At 42.5% G+C, this 22,057-nt stretch overlaps 1 protein-coding gene across 2 annotated transcripts in view; it reads right to left on the bottom strand.

Moving 5' to 3' along the window:
- Nucleotides 1-15,475: 15,475 nt before the first annotated feature.
- Nucleotides 15,476-22,057, bottom strand: part of GCM1 (glial cells missing transcription factor 1) — a 36,572-nt gene continuing 29,990 nt past the window's right edge. For both annotated transcript variants that reach the window (XM_073626671.1, XM_073626669.1), the window contains exon 5: nt 15,476-18,242. In XM_073626671.1, the coding sequence (XP_073482772.1) occupies nt 17,769-18,242 (474 nt within the window). In that variant the 3' untranslated portion in view covers nt 15,476-17,768. The remainder of the gene's footprint in view (nt 18,243-22,057) is intronic.

Raw genomic sequence — 22,057 nt, forward strand, 5'->3', positions numbered from 1 at the left:
TTAGATTGTAAGCTCCTTGAGGGTAGGGACTGATGTGAATGTACAATGTATATGTAAAGCGCTGCGTAAATTGACGGCGCTATATAAGTACCTGAAATAAATAAATAAAAAAAAATCCTTTGCCGCTTGGTCCGCTAAAGCATTTCCTCTGGCTGTCATGTCACTTCCCCTTGCATGCCCTTTTACCTTCAAGATGGCAACTTCTGCTGGTTTCTGAAAGGCCTCAAATAGCCGCTCTATGAGTTTTGCATGTCTCACTGGCTTCCCTGCACTAGTCAGAAAGTGCCGTGCTTTCCAGATAGGCCCAAAATCGTGGGCTATTCCAAATGCATATCTGCTGTCAGTGTAAACATTTCCCCTTTTATTCTCTAGGAGATGACATGCTTTGACTACAGCATACAACTCCGCTTCCTGTGCTGACATCTGGGGTTTCAATGCTTCCTGATGTAAAATGGTGTCTGTAGTGGTTACAGCAAACCCTGTGTGTGGCTGACCATCGTCAGTGTAAAATCTGGAACCATCTCCAAATAAGTGTGTGTCACAATCTGATAAGGGCTCATCTTTTGCTGGTGTGACAGAGGCCCTTTATACCTCCATAAGAGCCATACAATCATGAGAAAAACTCTCAGGTTCTACATCAGTACCATTTGTTGCATCTTCCTCATCAATTATAGGAAGAAGAGTAGCCGGATTTAAAGTAACACATCGTTTGATTGTTAAATTCGATGGAGCAAAAAGAGCAGACTGGTACTTGTCAAATCTACTGGCAGACACATGTCTAGTATTTACTTGATTCATGATTTCCTGTACTGCATGTGGCACATACAGGATCAGAGCAGAATCTAGTACAAGCTCCGTTACTTTGTCTAGCAGCAAAATGCAGGCTGTTATGGCTCGCATACAACTGGGGGAGCCTTTGATGACAGGGTCTAATGAGGCTGATACATACATCACAGGCCTCTGTTTGTCTCCATGTAGCTGGATGAGTACACCTGCAGAAAATCCATTGACTTCATGACAGAACAACGAGAAAGTCTTAGTATAGTCAAAAAGTCCAATGGCGGGAGCTTCAGACAAAATTTTAATAAGCTCCTTCATCTGCAATTCATTGTCCCATGTGAGTTTGAAAGGGTTTCTAGTGGTAGCCTCATATAGAGGAGCCATAAGTTCTGATGCATTTGGAATCCAGTCCCTACAATATCCCACTAACCCCAGGAAGGCAGGTAGTTGCCGTACATTTCTTGGCTTTTCAAAGTTTTGTAGAGTTTTAACTCGATCTGGGGTTAGGTGACAGATTCCATGTGAAATGCAGTGACCCAGGAAGATCACTTTCTCTTGGCAGTATTGTAGCTTATCTTTGCTAACTTTGTTGTTACTGTTATAGAGAAACAGGAGAAGGCTTACTGTTTCTCTGCTACAAATGTCCTCTGTATCAGAACAAATAAGCAAATCGTCTATGTACTGAAGCAAAACTGTGTTTGGGTGTGAGGGGGACCATTGGTCCAATACTTGCTTTAACGCAGTATTATATTCAGAGGGGCTACTCACACAGCCTTGGGGCAATCTTGTCCATGCTAACTTTTGGGCATCATGGGTAAATGAAAAAAGGTGCCAGCAATCTGGGTGCAGGGGCACCGAAAAGAAAGCATTTGCAAGATCAATCACTGTAAAGCAGGTGCTGGAGGCAGGTATTCCACTTAGTAAAGTGCGGGGGTTGGGCACGATCGGGGTATCTGCCTCTATTATATTGTTAATGGCTCTCAAATCATGCACCATGCGATATGTCACCTGCCCACCCTTCTTGTCTGGCTTCTTTGCAATTGGGAACAGGGGTGTATTGACCTGGGACTTAATTGGTACAACAACCCCTGCTGCTTTCAGTTGAGTGATTTGATCCTTTATCCCCTCAGTCTGAGCAATACTCAGTGGGTACTGTTTAATCTGTGGGAGATGGGCTCCTGGTTTAATTTTTATCATGACTGGGGTGCAATCCAGCAGACCTACATCATATTTGCTGGTGGCCCATAATTCAGTGGGAATCACTTTCAATTCTGGTGGAAATGGCAGAGTGGAGTCTTGGATTAAAAATACTCCACAGGCAGAATTTAAAACTTCTCCTGATAGACTACTGACCACTTGGACTCCTGTAGGAGTGTAGTCTATGTTTGCTAAAATTTGGTTCAAAATGTCAGCTCCCAAAAGATTGGTAGGAACTGTGTCTGAAACTAACACTTTAGTGACAATTTCTGTTTGCTGTCCTAGCCTGAGTTTAAGTGGCTTGGACTCAACCAAATCAGTAGAGGTCCCGGTTAGGCCAACACCAGAGATAACATTTGTAGATAATAATCCTGGAGGTAAGTCCTCTATATTAAAAACACTTCGGCTTGCACCAGTATCAATTAAACAGGTTAATTCTGTTTCTCCTCCAGGATAGGGGAGTTCTTGTAAAAATACTTTTACTCTGGCCTCGGGACCATTGTCTCCCCTATTTAACATGATTGATACTGGCATGCCATTTTCCTATGCCTGATCCACTGCTTTTGGCAGAGAACTGGGATCAACATGAGGTGTCTCTAAGCTCTTTTCTAGTCTACGGTCAGGAAGATGGCAGAATTTGGCTATGTGTCCTTCCCCATCACAATTGTAGCATATAATTGGTCCCCGATTGCCATGATTTCTGAAATTGCCTTTGCCTCTTCCTTTTCCTCTCTGCTTCCCCATGTACATTACCTTGGGTTTGCTGTCTTTTTGGTTAATCCTGTTTTCTATGGACAACAGGATAGGCAGGACGTCTCGAATAGACATATTGCCTGCCTCAGGCCTTGCTGTGAACAACTTTTCTTTCAACTGGGGTATTAAACCATCAAGAAACCTTTGTTTCACCAGTTGTGTAGATGGACTTGCAGTTTCTCCCGCCTTCTCTTCCTCTATTTTAATGCCTGCTTCCTCAGCCATATCACTTAACCGCCTCCAATAAGCCCCTGCTGCTTCCTCTTTCCCTTGCTTAGCATTCATAAATTCAGCATGTCTGGTTTGTCCATATATTTGGGGCAATTTTTCCTTGAATTTCTCACAAACCTCCCGTCCACTAACCATCTTACCTAGATTTTTGACGTCTACACCACATTCTTTAAGTATATAGCCAGACATGTTGCTTCCCACTGCTTTAATAAGAAGCTGATGAATGTCAGTAGCAGAAGCCTCATACGCTTCCTGTGCAGCACTAAGTTTGTTTGCAAACCCTATTGGATTCTTTCTAGGATCTCCCAATCCCTCTAATATGGCTCTCATATCTTGGGGACTAAAAGGTACATGCCATTTAATTTGAGACTTACTGTCAACAGCATCACCTTCAAAAACTAATTGGGTTCTGACAGGATAAACTGCAACAGATTTCTCTATGCCAGGGGCAGAAGGGCTGGCATCTCCCTTCCTTCTCTCTTCATCTTGCTGCCACAATTTGGAAATTATGGTTTGCTCTGGAAGTTCAGACTCTATCTCTCTTTCTCTGGCCAAAGCCTTAAGTTCAGAAAGATCTAGGTTTGCATATGTGCCTTTTGATTTATGCCAATCATCTGTTTCTAGGATACGAGCCAAATCCCTCTTTGTAGGTTGATATGGGGCTGTTAAACCTCTGCTCTCTACTATATTGCATAGCTCATCTTTTGTGTGTTCCATGTAATCTAATTCTTTTGCTTTTGTGCGTGGACCCCTTAAAGCCAAACTGGCAGCCACATAAGGTGGGGGGTCCTCCTCTACAGAGTCTTCTGGCCAGACGTAGTAAATTTGGGCAGTACTTTTATTAAATATCTCCGTCAAGCCAGTTTGATTTGCTACTTTAGCTTCTGTCTCCCATGTGCAAGCTATTCTCCACGTTCCTTCACTGCACAGTAGTGGGCCATAATCGTGCAGAAAAGTTTGCCATACTTTTAAATCAAAAGTCCCTTCAGATTTTAAAGGTTTAGCTGTTCCCTTTGTCCATTCTACCCATTTATCTTGGGGCTCAGTATAGGCAGAACCGTACCTTCGGTTCATATATTCTCTAGCGCTCATCTTGCGCTGGGCATTTTCTGAAGGCCTCTCTCCCTTCATTCCCTTAATTAATTTAATGCCCATAATGACTGGCCAGTCTTCTGTCTTCTCTACTTTTGCCTATACCCTCTTGCCTCTAAAACAAATAGTAAAGCAAATCTGCAGATTTACAAGAATAGTCTCCACTTATCTATGTGGATAGAAGGGGTTTATGACAATAGACAAAACACTCATTAAGAGACCCTCCTCGTCTCTTCTCTTCTCTGTGAGTTTTATCTGACCCTACCATGCGCCTCTGACCCAGGTCGCCCACAAGGAGTCAACGCAGGGAACTGCAGAGGATTTTCCCTATCCACACACAGTCCAACCCGTGAAGGGGGACACAAACACATTCACACACACACACACGTTACCCAACCAGAAAGGTCCGAGAGTGGTCTGGTTTCCTTGAGAACCGACAGATAGGATACATAGGAAAAGGCAGAAATATAGCAAGCTTAAGGGCAGCTTACCTAGCCGGCATTTGAGGTCTGCGTTTCCCGATGATCCCAATCGAAGCGCGGTTCCTTCTGGAGACTCTGCCAAACTCCTGGCTGGCTCGCCAAGACTGATATGACTGATTTCTGATTGGGACTCTAAAACAAAGTTAATACTGCAGCTGCAGGAACAGATTCACAGGACTCAATCACTGTGTTTTAAAATGTCCGTTCCGTGAAAAATTTATTATTACATGTTATTTTATACATAGATAAGAAAGGGGTGGTGTGAGATGTTATTAAAAACTAACAAATAGCAATATGTTATTAAAAGCTAACAAATAGAAATATATTATTAAAAACTAGCGAATAGAACAATTGCAAAAGTAAAACCTTGAAAAGGGAGGGGGGAGTAGAGAGCGTTTAGTAGGAGAAGTGTCTGTGTGTTAGGTGAAGGTTACAGAACACATTTCAACAGTGAGAACAAAATGGATTCTCTTGTGCTTAAATGAACAGTACAATGAATGTCCATGTCACTCTCACAGACAAATTAGAAAAATGATGTGCAAATTTATTAAATATCATAGAGAAGTATACAAATATTAAACAGCCAAATAATGAAACCCTTCACCACATCATAATGTTAAGACAACGTTGTCTCGGTATAAACAGGCTAATAAGCATACATCAGTATAGCTCTCCTAGGGATAATTTCTCAGGGTAACATATCAATGTAAATTCTAAATAACGCAATAGGCTATATAAACAGCCAACCATCACTAAGGTACCCTTTGAAAATTAGCATATACCCAGATGAGCCTAGAATGGCTATACTCACTGGCATATATAGCGGAATAGCAAACATATAAAGCAAAAGTCCATGGCCAACATACAGTAAATTATTGCCACCTGAGCTGATAAAGTACATGATGTGAAAATAAATATACACTTAATTGCCATGGTGACAAATACTTTGATTGCCTCAATGGGACATATGAATAAGGCCGTTCCACATCAATAACCAGTTCATTGGCAAAATATAGTGGTAGAAATGGAAAATACTGAAGGCAAATCACACAGAGGCTGCAAAGAAACTGAAAGCTGTGGCTGCCAATTAGAAATCTTGGTATAACTCTATAGGAGAGGCTGGAAGAAGTGACCATCCGAGGTCTGTAGATATAATGTATAGCCACTTGGCATTTGCGATCCCAAATTCCTTGAGCTACATAACATCGGCAGTCCCACACTGTAGTTAGCAGCTTAATAGCAAGTAAAGCACCAATAGGTGTTGAAAGCTCATTACAATGCCATGGAAGTAGCTAAACAGATAATATAAGGAACTAGCCTGTCTAGTACTGCTTATAATTGTAATATTAATGTGATACCTACTTAAGCATGTTTATAAAAAAATACTCAAATGGTTATTTTGAAAGATATTGGGTGTATCTTTTGTGTCTGTTCTCTACTGCAGTATTTCTTATTAATTTGGAACCACTGATTAGTATTAGGATAGGAGTTACCTATCTATAAAATTTCCAAGACATGTACAGTGCCTTGAAAAAGTTTTCGTACCCTTTGAAATTTTCCACATTTTCTCGTGTTACAACCAAAAACGTAAATGTATTTTATTGGGATATTATGTGATAGACCAACACAAAGTGGCACATAATTGTGAAGTGGAAGGGAAATGATAAATGGTTATTAACATTTTTTACAAATAAATATCTGAAAAGTGTGGCACTTGTATTCAGCCCCCTTTACTCCGATACCCCTAACTAATATCTAATGGAACCAATTGCCTTCAGAAGTGACCTAGATAATAAACAGAGTCCACTTGTGTGTGATATAATCTCAGTATAAATACAGCTGTTCTATGAAGCCCTCAGAGGTTTGTTAGAGCACCTTAGTGAACAAACAGAATCATGAAGGCCAAGGAGCACACCAGACAGGTCAGGGATAAAGTTGTGGAGAAGTTTAAAGCAGGGCTAGGTTATAAAAAAATATCCCAAGCTTTGAACATTTCACGAAGCACTGTTCAATCCATCATCTGAGAATGGAAAGAGTATGACACAACTGCAAACCTACAAAGACATGGCTGTCCACCTAAACTGACAGGCCAGGCAAGGAGAGCATCATTCAGAGAAGCAGCCAAGAGGCCCATAGTAACGCTGGAGGAGCTGCAGAGAGTCACAGCTCAAGTGGGAGAATCTGTCCACAGGACAACTATTAGTTGTGCACTCCACAAACCTGGCCTTTATGGAAGAGTGGCAAGATGAAAGCCATTGTTGAAAGAAAGCCATAAGAAGTCCCCTTAGCAGTTTGCGAGAAGCCATGTGGGGGACACAGCAAACATGTGGAAGAAGGTGCTCTGGTCATATGAGACCAAAATTTAACTTTTTGGCCTAAAAGTAAAATGCTATGTGTGGTGGAAATATAGCACTGCACATCGCCCTGAACACACCATCCCCATCGTGAAACATGGTGGTGGCTGCATCATGTTGTGGGGATACTTTTCTTCAGCATGGACAGGGAAGCTGGTCAGAGTTGATGGGAAGATGAATGGCGCCAAATATAGGGCAATCTTACAAGAAAACCTGTTAGAGTCTCCAAAAGACTTGAGACTATGGCAGAGGTTCACCTTCCAGCAGGACAATGACCCTAAATATACAGTCAGAGCTACAATGGAATGGTTTAGATCAAAGCATGTTCGTGTGTTAGAATGGCCCAGTCAAAGTCCAGACCTAAATCCAGTTCAGAACCTGTGGCAAGACTTGAAAATTGCTGTTTACAGACATTCTTCATCCAATCTGACAGAGCTTGAGCTACTTTGCAAAGAAAAATGGGCAAAAATGTCACTCTCTAGATGTGCAAAGCTTGTAGAGACATCCCCAAAAAAGACTTGCAGCTGTAATTGCAGCAAAAGGTGGTTCTACAAAGTCTTGACTCAGGGGGGCTAAATACAAATGCACGCCACACTTTTCACATTTTTTTTTTTTAATTTGAAAACTATTTATCATTTACCTTACACTTCACAATTATGTGCCACTTTGTTTTGGTCTATCACATAAAATCCCAATAAAATACATTTACGTTTTTGGTTGTAACATGACAAAATGTGGGAAAAAAAGGGGTATGAAGACTTTTTCAAGGCACTGTACATTAGTGCATTGAAGCACCATTTACTTTCTTATTAATTTGGAACCACTAATGAGTATTAGGATAGGAGTTGCCTATCTTTAAAATTTCCAAGACACATACATTAGTGCATTGCAGCACCATTTACTTTCAATCAAACCTTAACACACTAAGGGAATTGCACATGTTGCAGCACATGGTAACGTATGGTGTGGTGCTCGGTTTTCCAAAAAATGCTACATGTCTATTTTTTGTGCATTTGGTGAATATCCAGCTCAAAAATATCATGTCTCATTTTTTGCCAGTGTCTTCAGCTCTGCTTAGAAATATTCTAACTATGTTTTTACATTCAAAAGAGTTTTATTGGTGGTAAACAAAGCCATATAACAAGCCAGACACCATACATGTAGTCATAGAAGGGTAGTACATTACAGGATACATAGAAAACAGTAGGACAAAGGAAACAACAGCTAATAATCTGAGTACAGTATATGAAAGTAAGTGAGCAAATCTATCTGGACCTGTACATCAACAGCTGCATCAAGTCAAAAAAAGTATCCAAAAAGATCAAAGCGCAGTAGTGAAGTATCTATTATAGTTACCAACAATTAAAATATGAGAGGGTACCCTGTATGCACAAAATGCTGGCAGGAGTATAAACATAAAATAAAATCCAAAAAAAAACAAGAAAAGAAACGAGAAATGAGCTTTAGAAAGAGTGCAAATGAGAAGTCAAAGAGAGGAAAAGAGAAGAAGAGATAAAAGGGAGACCCAGGAATCTCAGAAGACAGCACCATCTTGTATTTGTCATGGAGTGGAAAACAATAGGCTGCCCATGGTTCCCATGTTTGTTTAAATAAAGCTTGTTTATCACTTACCACACAGCAACCTTTTCATGAATCACGATCAAGGACATTTTATGCTTCCGACGATGAATGGATACAGAGGGTGTTTTCCATGACCCCGCAATGGGGATCTTGGCCGCCAGCTGTATAAAATAAACCAAACGCCACATAGGGCGCGGTAGTTCTACCGGGAGATCATAGAGTAAAGCTACATAAGTCTGCTGTGCGATTGCAAAAACTGCTATTTTACAAATCATGGAAAATACCCTAATCCAATAACTTCTGATCTGGGGACACTACCACCAGATGTGGAGCATGGTGCCCCATAAGGAACATGTCTAAAACAATCTGCTGATGTAGATGGGTACATCCTGGCTAGGCGAGTAGTGACCAAGTACCACCTCGTCAAAACTTTGATACCAAAGTGCATTTAGTGCATATAATACCACTATGAAGATTGGGATCTGGGCCTAAGGCTTCTTCATATATATCTATATGGACTACCTTTTATTTTATTTTAATTTATGCTGGTTTATTTAGTGTTGTTTTGATTTGCATATTTACGGTATACATTATTTATATGCTCTAATCACATATGTATGTATCAATCTTTTTTTTTTTGTTACTAGCGCTGCTACCTCTTTTATATTATATGGTTTTGTGTGTATCTCATATGTAGCGGCTGCTTTCTAATAGTTTTCTATTAATTGTTTGGAGGTTTTTTATGGAATTCTCCATTATTCATTTTTTGTGTCACGATTTGCACATTTTCATTTATTTACTATAGCGCGGTATTTTTCTATTTATTTACGATTGCAAAACCTGCTATTTTACAAATCATGGAAAATACCCTACTCCAATAACTTCGGATCTGGGGACACTACCACCAGATGTGGAGCATGGTGCCCCATAAGGAACATCTCTAAAACAATCTGCTGATGTAGATGGGTACATCCTGGCTAGGCGAGTAGTGACCAAGTACCACCTCGTCAAAACTTTGATACCAGCCTCTATCAAAGAGACGCTCAATATCCCCTTGTAAGAGACCTGAAGCCTGAAATACCATGTCTCTAGTTTCAGTGTAAAATCAAGATCCCTTTCCCAAGCCAGCATGTACGGATGTTTCAGAGGGGAGGTGAGCAAGGACGCATAGGCCATGGAGATACCACCCCTGGAGCCTTGATCTTTAGTACACCCCTGTTCATTAGCCATTAAGGATGGGGGCTTTGCTGAGGATGAGGGGGGCATCTGTAAATTGGCAGTACAATGAGACAAGGTGAGAGGGCCTCTATGCGTATAAAAGTGCCCTATACCGTATAGGCCCTTGTCCGTCCACCATTTAAAAGCTCCGATGTCCAGACCTAGAGGGAAAGCGGGATTATGAAACAGATGATCTAAGGGACTGAAGTCAGATACCAACCCAGGATTGTCACACACATGATCCAAAAGTGCAAATAAATGGGATACCGTAGGCGCCATAATGGAAAGTCTTTCTTTAGGAGGGCGCCACAATAAAAAGTCAATCTAACCATGTTTATGAAAGCCATTTTATTTTTTCCTTCAATCAAGATACTTGGTACAACGTAGGTATTTTCTTCTTCTTTAGTGTCTTTAATCAAGGCTTCCATTGTACTGCCTGAGCTAGTTTTACACAGCAGCTATCTGGATAAGCATATCTTCAGCAACAGGTTTGGAGGCCATACCTGGACCCCAATGAAGACTGAGGAGGTAACTTTGAGTGTTACCTTTGAGAACTGTGACCTTCACACTCTCTTCAGGTCCAGAGCTATTATTACTTTGTTTTTATATTAGTTTTAATCACAAAAGTGTCATTTTATAATGACATAGCTACTCTCAACTTTTAGCTTATCCCTAATGAAGTTTGCCTTCTAGGCTTGGACTAGTTATTCCTAGTCTACAGCCCGCTCAAGCCACAGATCCTGAAGCCAGAAGCCCCCTGTCATAGTTGCTCAACCTTCTCCATAAAGGTGTATCCCCACTTTTGCAAGTGGGGATGTATTTGTTCATTCTGCTGGGTTCCTTGGTAATTTACCTCCTCACACCTTGGAGCAGGCGCAGGTTTCCACCTGTAGCTTACACTCTGTACCGGTCAGTCAGGCATCTCCTTCAGCTGCCTTTCCTCACTCTTGTATTACCACTCCTACATTGGTAGGAGCCTGTTTTTGGGATATGTATTTCACTTAGATTTAAAGAATACTTGTACTTTCTCACAAAGTGCAATATCCTTTATGCCCCCCTCTGCTGATCTAATCGATCCCATCCTTCCTCTTTGCAGATGGATATTACTAAGATCTGATGCCTGCAATCTCCTGCGTTTATTGACATCCAGTGCTGTAAGTCCTTTCTCCCTTTCCCTGCCTACACAGTAGAGCCCATCCCATAGAAGTGTATGGAACTCGCCTTCTGGCAATAGTCTATGGGGCTGTACTGTACAGGGGCAACAAGGGAGAGAAGACTTGTGACAGGTGATGTCAACAGACACAGGGCACACAAGCATTGGATCTCAGTAAGTCTAGATCTGAGGAGGAACTGAAACTGACTCCTTGGCCGCTGGTACGCTGGGGTATCCCAATTATTGGCAAAGTTAAGTATTTGGAGTTCAGAAGGACTTTTTTTCCCCCCAACGCAGTCTCACATGAACCAGAAGACCTAACCCCTTCATGATAAATTCCATTCATCTTGTATATCCTGCACATTAAGTCCATATATTCTTAACTCAGTTTCATTACTGTTCTTCCACTGTATTACACTAGAATCTTATAGAGGAAGTTGAGTTCTATGCATGCACAGTAAAATAAATTTATGGATGATATGTTTGTTGAATATACACATATTGTTGAGGCAAGTCTGCTATATTCCAATATAGTCTGTTGTAATTTTGATTAGCCTTTTTTAAAGCGGGGGTTCACCCACACCGCCAAAAAAAAAAATATTAAAAGCCAGCAGCTACAAATACTGCAGCTGCTGACTTTTAATACATGGCCACTTACCTGTCCCAGGGTCCAGCGATGTCGGCAGGGGACGCCGAGAACCCGCTCGGTTCTCGGCAGCTGCCGCCGCCATCCTAGGTGAGGGAATCAGGAAGTGAAGCGTTGCGGCTTCACTTCCCGGTTCCCTACTGCGCATGCGCGAGTCGCGCTGCGCGTCCCAAATGGTCCCCGCTCTCTCCTGGGAGCTGTGTGTTCCCAGGAGACAGCGTGGTGGGGACGGGAAGAGGCGTAGACTCCCATGGGAGTCTATGCCGGAAGTGGGTGCAAATACCTGTCTTAGACAGGTATCTGCACCCCCCTCCCCCCTGAAAGGTGCCAAATGTGACACCGGAGGGGGGGAGGGTTCCGAAAAGCGGAAGTTTCATTTTTGTGTGTAACTCCGCTTTAAGCTGTGTAAGGGTTCCTGTGCACAGGCGTGTGTGCATTGTCCTTGTTCTCTCATTTGGGTGGTATTCCCCTTGGGGTACCGTGTAAGGTTTCCTTTGCACAGGCGTGTGTGCGTTGTCCTTGTTCTCCCATTCGGGTGATATTCCCCTTGGGGTACCACCTGGCAAACGTCGACTGCACACACATATGTGTATATATACGTTTTTTATATTTTCGCATACTTTTAATCGGTGCATTTATGTCCATGAGCAAATACATATATTTATGTATAATTTTCATTATTTGTTTTTAGTCAATGTTCACTTGGAAACTGGGCATATTATGTTATTTATTGCTAAACAAGTATTGGATGAAACATGCAGTTGGTTGGTGAGGCGATCATTTGCATGGACTCAGATTTATCAATAGTTTTCATTTCTCTTTTCCCGTCCCGGGGTTAATTTTAATTTGTTGATTACAACTGATCACCTCCACACCCATTCCTCCTTTCATGTGTGTGAAAGCCTTGATGGACCACACCTGAACACAATCTGTAAGGGATATGGTTGGTCAGGTGACCAGTAGATTATACGTATAAAAGACAGATTGGGGTCAGTGGTCCTATAGCTATGATTAAGCACCACTAACAGTGCGAAACGCGTCAGTTACCCACACTGTACCTGTGCCTCTGTTGGTGTATGGATCACGTTTTTAGAATAAAGGTGTTGTATTGGAGTGCGGTCGTCCATTTTCCTTTTTTCCACTAATTGCTTCTGCTGAGCCAGCACCCTTCATCTCCAAACTGCGAGGATGGTGTGTATGTGGGATCGTACCTCGAGCTGTAAATTCTTTGGATTTAATGTAAATGTTTGCTTTTATGTCCCTTTTAAGTGCAATTTTATTTTCTAGCAGGATATATGATGTCCTTAGTGGAACTAATGCAGTAGAGTCATCCTAGTAGGTTTATATGGCTTCTCTGCTAGAAAAATAATAATGTTGTGAAAATAATCCTACCCTTCCCTTCCCATCATAAAGTATGTGGTAGTTGTATGAAAATGAAACACATGTAGCACCCTCTACCTTAGGTAGGTAGGTGCTAGTATAGGTTTTTGTGTAAGCTGTCAGCGCAGGTAAATTTAAGCAGGCCTATTCTGTGAGCTAGGCCTGTTAGTTTTGATCTGGAGGCAGGGGAATCATTTAGTATAGCAGTAGGTGACGGACACAGACATCTCAAGTCTCCCGTGACTCACAGGATACTCACGCATTTGACGGCGGGCTCACGGACACCCTCAAATGCGGCACGATCTCCCGGCTGAGCTTGCGCTGCCACTCAGCCTGGAGCAGGGCCGGACTGGCCTATCGGGATACTGAGAAATTTCCCGGTAGGCCGCCTGCCCTGGGCCCGCTTTGAACTGTGGCTGCAGTGGCGCCCAGGGCCGATCCAAATGCAGAGTCCTCCTCTCCTCCCTCCATTTGTGTAATTACAAACAGCGGGTGTCTCCCACTGTCATGCAGCTGCAGTCTTAACTGCTTGGCGGCCGTCCACTGTAACAAAGCCCCGCCTCCTCATCCATGATAGACGGAACACTGATTCAATTTCCCAGAATTGTATCAGTGTTCAGTTGACAGTGTATCACGGATGAGGAGGCGGGGATTTGTTACAGTGGATGTCCACCAAACAGTTAAGACTGCAGCTGCATGACACAGCGGGAGACAACTGCTGTGTGTAATCAAGGTACTGGCGAGGCTGCAGATGGGCACTGATGAGGATACAGATGGGCACAGTGAGGCTGCATTGTTGGCACAGTGAGGCTGCAGATGGGCACTGAGGAGGATACAGATGGGCACAGTGAGGCTGCATTGTTGACACTAATGAGGCTGCAGATGGGCACAGTGAGGCTGCATTGATGGGCACTGACGAAGCTGCATTGTTGGCACAGTGAGGCTGCAGATGGGCACAGTGAGGCTGCAGTGTTCGCACTGATGAGGCTGCAAATGGGCACAGTAAGGCTGCATTGTTGGCACTGATGAGGCTGTAGATGGGCACAGTGAGGCTGCATTGTTGGCACTGATAAGGCTGCAGATGGGCACAGCGAGGCTGCATTGTTGCCACTGATGAGACTGCAGAAGGGCACAGTATTATTTTATTATAGTATTTTATTATGAATGGGGGGGGGTTGTCAGCACGGAGCGCGACCTCCCTGAAATGAGCTTGCCACCTCCCTGAAATTAGTTTTTGCAGGTTGGGATGTCTGCTAACATGTACTTCAGCTTTTGGGTGCCTCCTCTGTTTCCAGGGAGAATGTTCTGAAAAAGGGGCAGGGCAGAGAGCTGGAGTGACATGGGGTGCATGTGAGGAGCTCTGACCAATCCCCAACTAGGACTGGCAGGGGGCAGGCCTCCTACATATACCCATGGTCAGCCTGCTGGGGAGGAGACAGTTGGTCCGCACGTCCAGATTAAAGTCATTCAATAAGGATCTAGGGCAGGTGTCAGTGAGTGGAAAGCACAGTGGAAAGCTCTGGAAGAGACATGCCAGGGGAGCTAGATGTAGAGCCAGAGGGAGAGATAGTGGGAGTTTGTGTCAAATCGATGCAGCCATGAGGGCGGGCAGGATTTTCAAGTCGGACTTGCTGGGATCAGTAGTCCATCAAGTACATTTATTCTTCTCAAGTAAATTGGTTGCTACCACAAAGGGGTGCTGCAGGCCCCGGCCTACAAAGGGCCATCAAGTAAAGACACTGGGACTTATTCAGAGTGAGGCCTAGTCATGTTCTGATGGTGTAAAACTAATAATAACTTAAAGCGCATATACAGCATACAGTAATCAGAATTAATCAGGTTGGCCAGGCATATAGTCCATGGCTAAAGTGTTGGCAGCCCAGGGGTTAATAAGGGTCTGACAGTTCGGAGCGTGTAAAGTAGGTTACATGGCTAAAGTGTTGGCAGTCCAGGGGTTAATAAGGATCTGACAGTTCAGAGTATGTGGAGTGGGTTGGTGAAGCAGTGGATCTAGGAGGCGGCTGCTGTCCTCAGAGAGCTGGCTCTGTGGTATGCAAGAGAGGGTGAAGAAAGGAAGCGCCACCTGAGTGCAGCATTAGTAGGTACTTTTAATGACACAAAGTAAAAAAACACTTACAAGAAAGACATAATTAAAAAGGCTCATCTGTAGATAGGTAATCCTGGTGAGTTCCTCGGGCCCGAGAAGTACCTACTAATGCTGCACTCAGGTGGCTCTTCCTTTCTTCACCCTCTCATGTTCTGATGGTGTGACAGGATTACCAAAATTGGACAGTGAAGTAGTGTGCTGGAGGAAGTGAGCTGAAAGAAGTGTTCTGAGGTAAAAGCCTGTCAAATTTAGGGTTAGCCATCTTGTTCTTCTGAGAAGTGTGACGCAGTTACTTTTATTCTACAAAGTACAATTTATTCTCTGGGCATCCCATGTCCCTTTTCCCCAACCAAGTTGAATCCCCTAATAAAAACAGCAAAAACAAGCAGAAGACTGTTCATTGACTGAGAAGTGTATCTAATGGAGGTCTGGGAGCAGGGTGAAATGTGTGGATACTGTAACACGTAGCAACCCCACGGAGCCATCGCTACACACAGAAGGTGATTTTATATTTTTTTTATTTAAGATGTGCATTGTAAAGACACAAACAAAATTGCTTTTAGTCCATTACAGATGAAAAAAAAAACTGTACACAAAACTGATCACAATATATGGTAGCTTTTTACAAGATTACAGTACACAATCTAGCATTACTTGACTTTAGCAGTAGATGGAGCTATTATATTGTCTCCGGTTTCTCTAGACTGGATTAACTATGAAAAGAAAAGAACCACTGACAAAGTTGTGTTGCCTGTCCTCAGTGTGGTGGCAATATAGTGTTCAGAAAACATAGCCATTCCTTTCTTTTCATTTTACACATTTTTGGATATCACTTTAGGTAAATATTTTGAGCTTTTTTTCTTTAAATATATGTCCTGTGCAAAATGGCAATTATTGAAGGGTTAGTACAGTTGTTTAAATATCTTGTAAGGCATTGTCTCACCCGGACGATCCGTTTAGGTCCGCCTGTCAGTTTTTTTTACGCGGACCTGAATGGACGCTTCATAGACCTCTATGGAGCGTCAGATGTTAGTGGTGACATGTCCGTTGACATCCGACCCGCTCCGATCCGAAAAAGTGTGACAGAGGAAAAACCTACTTTTCCATCAGTCTGCGGATCGGGCCAGGTGTCTTCACCTGATCCCCCATAGGGGAGAGCGGCGCTCTGACAGGTCCGTCCCTGCACAGTGTGCAGAGATGGACCTGTCATCTGCCTGCTCAGCGGGGATCGACGGAGCGATCCCCCGCTGAGCAGAGCGGGCTCCGTACACGGACACGTCCGTGTGAAGGAGCCCTAAAGCTTATTTTATGAATCATGTGTTTTTCTATGTGATGGTCCATGACATTTCGCTTACAGTATTTTTTAAGCAGTATTAAACCCAAAAGCAAACATTTATTATATTGCAGCTTACCAATTGTTACATGTGATGGCTGCATTCATTTTCTTTTTTAGGCTTTCTTTCTTCCATATACTGTATATCTGGTGATCCAGCCAGTTAGTCTGTTGATTTTCACAAGCTCAAGCTCTCCAGTAGAATGTATCAGTTTACACGGATAAGACAAACCACTTAACACTGGCAGGGGTGATTAAAATTATCAGCTTTTATTTATTCATGCAAAACCTTTATCCCAAAAGGAAAAAAACCTGTTTGCTCTAATTGGTTATAAAGTGTGAGCTGGAGCTGGCGTTTGGCTTCAATTTGTTACTGACAATGCTCATACCTCCAGAGTTGTCTCTCGCTAATACAAGAGGTATGTTACTTACCAGATCAGCAGGTGAAAACAGAGGGAAAAAAGACAAAGAAAAGAAAACTGATACAGCCACCACATCTGTTGTGGAAATTTTTATTAATGTATGTTGTCAGATGTCCCCCAGTGTCTGTTTTGTAGTAATACTCTCATGCAAGGGTATTCGCACATACAGATGCTGGTGGAAGACCATTGGATGCGGAAACCTTCCCGTGGACACGGCAGATCTGTTTGCTCTTTTAAGGATGTTTATGCCTCACCAAGGGACTGGCCACTCCATGGCGATCGCATTTAAACTCCTAAGTAAGAAGATCTGCGTACTTGGGAACCATAGCATAACCATACAAAATTATCCCCCACTGAGCCATAATAGAGTATGGCTCGCATCATTGGTAGCAGTGGGAATGTGCACACGATCATGTTGGGAACCATGTGCTTGCTGCATGGTTTTGCATACGACCATTTGCACACGTCACTACTGCATTTCTATTTGAATATATACATGTGTGTGTGATTGGTTCTTTTGAATGAATACAAGTGTCTGATTGGTTGATTCTGAAGCCACCACACTCTTTTGTTATCCATGTGTTTAGTATAAATAAAGGCAGCCTGGCTATTTCTCTTCAGGATTATACTGAGCTCGAGGTGATACCAGCATCGGTGTTACTTGGAGAGATAAATGAGCTCGCTTTCCCGGCATTATATAAGAGGGCTGTTTTTGTGCTTTTAAGCGCAAAGAAATGATATGCTTATAGGGAGAAGCTTAGAATTTCCCTGACACATCTAATCACTAGTAAGCTGCGATATATTATTCAGATTCAGGATACTTTATTAATCCCAAAGGGAAATTATTAATTACATTTTAGTTTTGGGTTTAATACCATGTATCTATCACATCAAAGTGACAGAAAATAGTGTGTCTCACATTATGTCCTTTGTTAAAAGAATACCATTAATTTTACCATCTCCTAGTAGTTCAATGCTATAAAGGTGGAGACAGTTGATCTGTAAATCTGTGAAGGTAAGACTCTTCCTGAGATTGTTGCTATTCAGGTGATAGGTGATTATCTGCTATGGAATTTAAGGTGGCCACTCTGAGTTTGGATGGAAACTCCAAAACTTGCATTGGCTGGCTAGTGTGGGGATGATTTAAAGATGTCATATCCCAGCACAAATCATCAAGTGGTTGTTCCTTTTCAAAGAGAGAATTATTCCATGCTTGTTGGTCATCATCACTGTGTACATCAAAATCCATAGCAGAAGCAATCAGATCAGATTCATTGTAGTCCTCACTGTCATTGAGGCTGCCACTTCTAGTGTCTTTGCTCCAGCCCAGATTGTTTAATGTGTCAGTGAAATAGTTGTACGTGTTTGTTAGGGGCAAGCAGTTGTTCAGCATGTGCTCCGATAATGATTGGTCTATCTCCACATCCTTAAAGCCGTAGTAGGTTGGGCAAACCTCCTGATGAAAAGCTGCACTGGATAGGTTATCCTGGTTCTGTATTTTACCTGCAAGAGGCTAAGACAGAAGTGATGTTAAAAAATGTAAGAAAACCTTTTGGCTACATGTTACCTGTCTTGAATATACTGTATTTAGTAACTTAAGGCTGGGTTCACACTTATGTGAATTGGATGTGGCTTTCCTTGCATCCAATTTGCATAGCAGGAGATTGTGATCGGCTCTCTATGGAGCCGGTTCACACACCTCCACAGCTCTGGTGCGAATTGCACAGGAGTCCTGTGTGTCTTTTGGTCCATTTCAGGTTCGAATTCAGACCAAAATTCGGGCTGAAATCGGACCTGAAACGGTGAATGGAGATGCACCGGACTCCTGCTGTGAGCCGCTGCATGTTCTAGTGTGAACACAGCCTTACGTGTAACTAAAGGATTAACTTTTTTGTCATTTTGGCTAGATTAAGTGAGAGTTATAATTTTAGTCAGATTTTTTATTTTTTTGCCATCTGTGTCCTATAGGGAAGATTTCTTTTCACTTCCTGTCCCATTTCCAAAACAGGAAATGAGAGGGAATCCCAGAATGTCACCAAAGTCACCAGAATAAGTGTCCCCATTGGAAGATCTCCCTTTTACTGTTCTGGTGTCAACCCTAAATTTGGAATTTTCTTTTACGTTCACTTTTGATGATAATGGTACACCGGACAAATAGAGAGAGTGAATCTTCCTAATGGGGGCACAAACAGCAATAAAAACTGGCAAATGTTCTAATCCCTCTCCACTCCAAAGTTTTTAAAAAAGTTTTGCCTTTAGGTACATTTTAAGGAGGACAACCAAGGAGGAGTAGCATCAGATCTAATTTTATAACACTAGCATTGTAATAGCAATACAAACAATAGCTAATTTTGACAATCCAATAAAAGCTTGTTTGGAAAGTTTTCTTTTGTGTTGTGTTTCTTTTGTGTTGTGAGCAAATACAGTAGGAGCCCAGCAATGGTAGCTATCATTTCACTCCAGCAGAGAGACTCATACTTCTTAATGTAGCACAAGCGTGGTAAAGTCACCACCCTTGTAATCCATTGATAGTTCCTCCTGCTCCATAACTGGGGGACTGTACTTCTGTATGGACCTGAGCTGGGGGAAGAGTCTGTAAAAGACAGAACATTGCATCTGTGATCCACTTTCCCGGAGGGGCCACTGTAGATTACCCTTGCTAGTTTAGAGGTTGCCAGACACACACACAGTTTCATGTAAACCAACTACACAAGCTTAGTCTAGGGGCTGTCCCTTTATGGATTTACTGCAGAAAGCTTGAACAGGAGAGAAATTAAGGGTTCAGGATACTCAAAGACAATAGCAGAAATCAACAGGACAAATTTCCTACAGAATCCTTTTCAAACAGCCTTGACTGGAGGTAATAGGAAATGAACAGGTATTCTAGGTCTCTGTATGAAGCAGACCCAGTCCATCCAGTAATCCCTGACACTTAATTCCCTCTAGCACATGCACACCTGAAAGTTCAAAGCCAGGTCTTATTCACAATGTCCTGGGACAGCTGCTGTCACTGAGCTTTCACGTGACACTCTTCAGTGAGGGAGACAATTATCCTTCTCCAGACCAGACTTCAAAATGATGCCCTCCAGCAAAAATCCTTTTGGCATATCTTCTCCGCCGCCCTCAGCCTGCCTGCTGAGGCCCAGACAGCCACGCTAGTACACATGCTACATTCCTGGGGCAGCAGCCCCAGGATAAGAACAATCTGAGCACGTCTCCCAAACATTTACCACCTCCCCAGCCATCTTCTGGGTACACCCTTCCCAGGAATTGGCAGGGGTTTGATAAATATTCATATATCAGTGGTTGGCACAATTAATCTATTTTCTGGAAGCTTTTTCCAGAATCAGACAGGATCAACCACTGACCTTAAGGAAACCCAGACTAGACAAAAAAAAAGATAATTTCTTTACTGAGTACAGTGAAGCCAAACACTAACTTTAGCCTACCTTTTGGCAGGGTGTACTACACACTGAATGTGGTTTTAATGCTTTGCAGGCTCAAATTAAAAAAATAATATCAATGAAATTTTATCTACAGTATTTGCCTAACCATCCTTCATTTATTTCCAATACTTTGACACTATAATTCTGGTTCTAGAAAGAAATGCCCTTACCCATGTAAATGCCCTTACCTATTTTGGAGTAAGGGAGGGATATAATGTAACTCCTGTTATTTTTTTGCCATTCGTGTCCCATTTGGGGGATTTTCCTTCACTTCATGTCCCATAGCCCAACAGGAAATGATAGGAATCCCTCTAAAGTGAGGGAATCCCTAGTTGTCACCAGGGTCAGCAGAACTAGTATCCCCATTGGAAGACCCCCCCCTCTAACCCTATTATGGTGACAACCCGAAACTAGGGATTTCCTTTTATTCTCATTGATAATGGTACACAGAACAATAGTGATTCTGCATAACAGGGCCACAGACAGCAATAAATAAACTGACAGGTGTTCTAATCCTTCTCCACTCTATCCAAAAGCTAAAAAAAAAAGAACTTTTACCTTTAGTTATACTTTAAAAGAGATATTTTACACCCACTCCATTGAAGGTACAGGACACCTAGTCCTGTTGTGACAGAAAAGATCAGAGGAATCACTTTGTGAAATGCTGTAGAGCCAGTTGGCATGACTTCTTCATTAATTCAAGCACATTGTGATGAATGTGTTGCCGTGAATTGTAGGTAAAATGTGTTTTTGCCCAAGGCATGCAAGCTTGTGGAATGTTAAATGCGTAATATCCCACAAGAGGCGATTGCAAAATAATTAAGAGGCAACCTCACCACAGCTATAAATTCTGCTCGTGTCATTGAACAAAGATGTTACTTGTCATATCACGGTTCTTTATAATATGATGTACATGTGGTAACCCTGTAGAGCCCCAATATGTCATACACCCATAGTAGTGAAACATTTCTACAAGCACAAGTGTTGTGATTACCTTCTGAATATTTATCATCACTCTTTTCCTTTTTTTTGTGCTGTATGTGCAAAGTGTTAGGCTGCATTCACACTACAGCGTTTTTGAATCGCGGGCAGATCTGCCCGCGATTTCACAGTGCTGATGTGCAAATGACAAAACGCGGAACTCGCATTTGAGATGCCATTCATTTGAATGACACCTCAAATCGCGATGCGGGTCTGCCGCGATTGTCGCATGATAAAACATGCGGCAATCGCGGCACACATGTCGCCCAAAAATAGTTCAGGAGTAAACTTTGGTGCGACATGCGTCCCACCATGTGGGTTGCAGAGATTTCAGCACGCTTAATCGCGTGACAATTGCGGTAGACCGCACTGCGATTTGCGGGTGTGCCCTCAAAGTCTGTTGTTTGTATATTGTAAGGGTCCTCACCAGATCCCTTGGGCCAGAGCACCCCACCCCTCCGCCATTACCCCTTATTAGTGTCCACCTGTGTTATAGGAGGAGTCCTTCTAGTTCTCCCATAAAGAGGAGTTTGTCTTCCATGGTTGAGATGCAGGATCTTTCATTCTATGAATAGTGTGGGACCCACTGATAATGGGGTACTTTGACGCAGTAAGTGGGCTTAGCACTATATGGTCATATGGTGTGACCAAAATCCCCATATTTTTTAATATGTTCAGGTGTTTTAAATAGCCTTGCAGGATGTAATTGTAATTTTTGTATGTGTGCGCTGTAATCTATTTTATTCAAATCAATGGCATCTCAAATGCGAGTTCCGCGTTTTGTCATTCACACATCAGCGCTGTCAAATCGCGAGCAGATTTGCCTGCGATTCAAAACGCTGTAGTTAACTCCTTTCTAGAACATTACTCTGCAAACAAAATATTTTCTTCACCAGGAAAA

The sequence above is a fragment of the Aquarana catesbeiana genome, linkage group LG04, assembly GCF_042186555.1.
Source record: "Aquarana catesbeiana isolate 2022-GZ linkage group LG04, ASM4218655v1, whole genome shotgun sequence".
Lineage (NCBI taxonomy): Eukaryota > Metazoa > Chordata > Amphibia > Anura > Ranidae > Aquarana > Aquarana catesbeiana.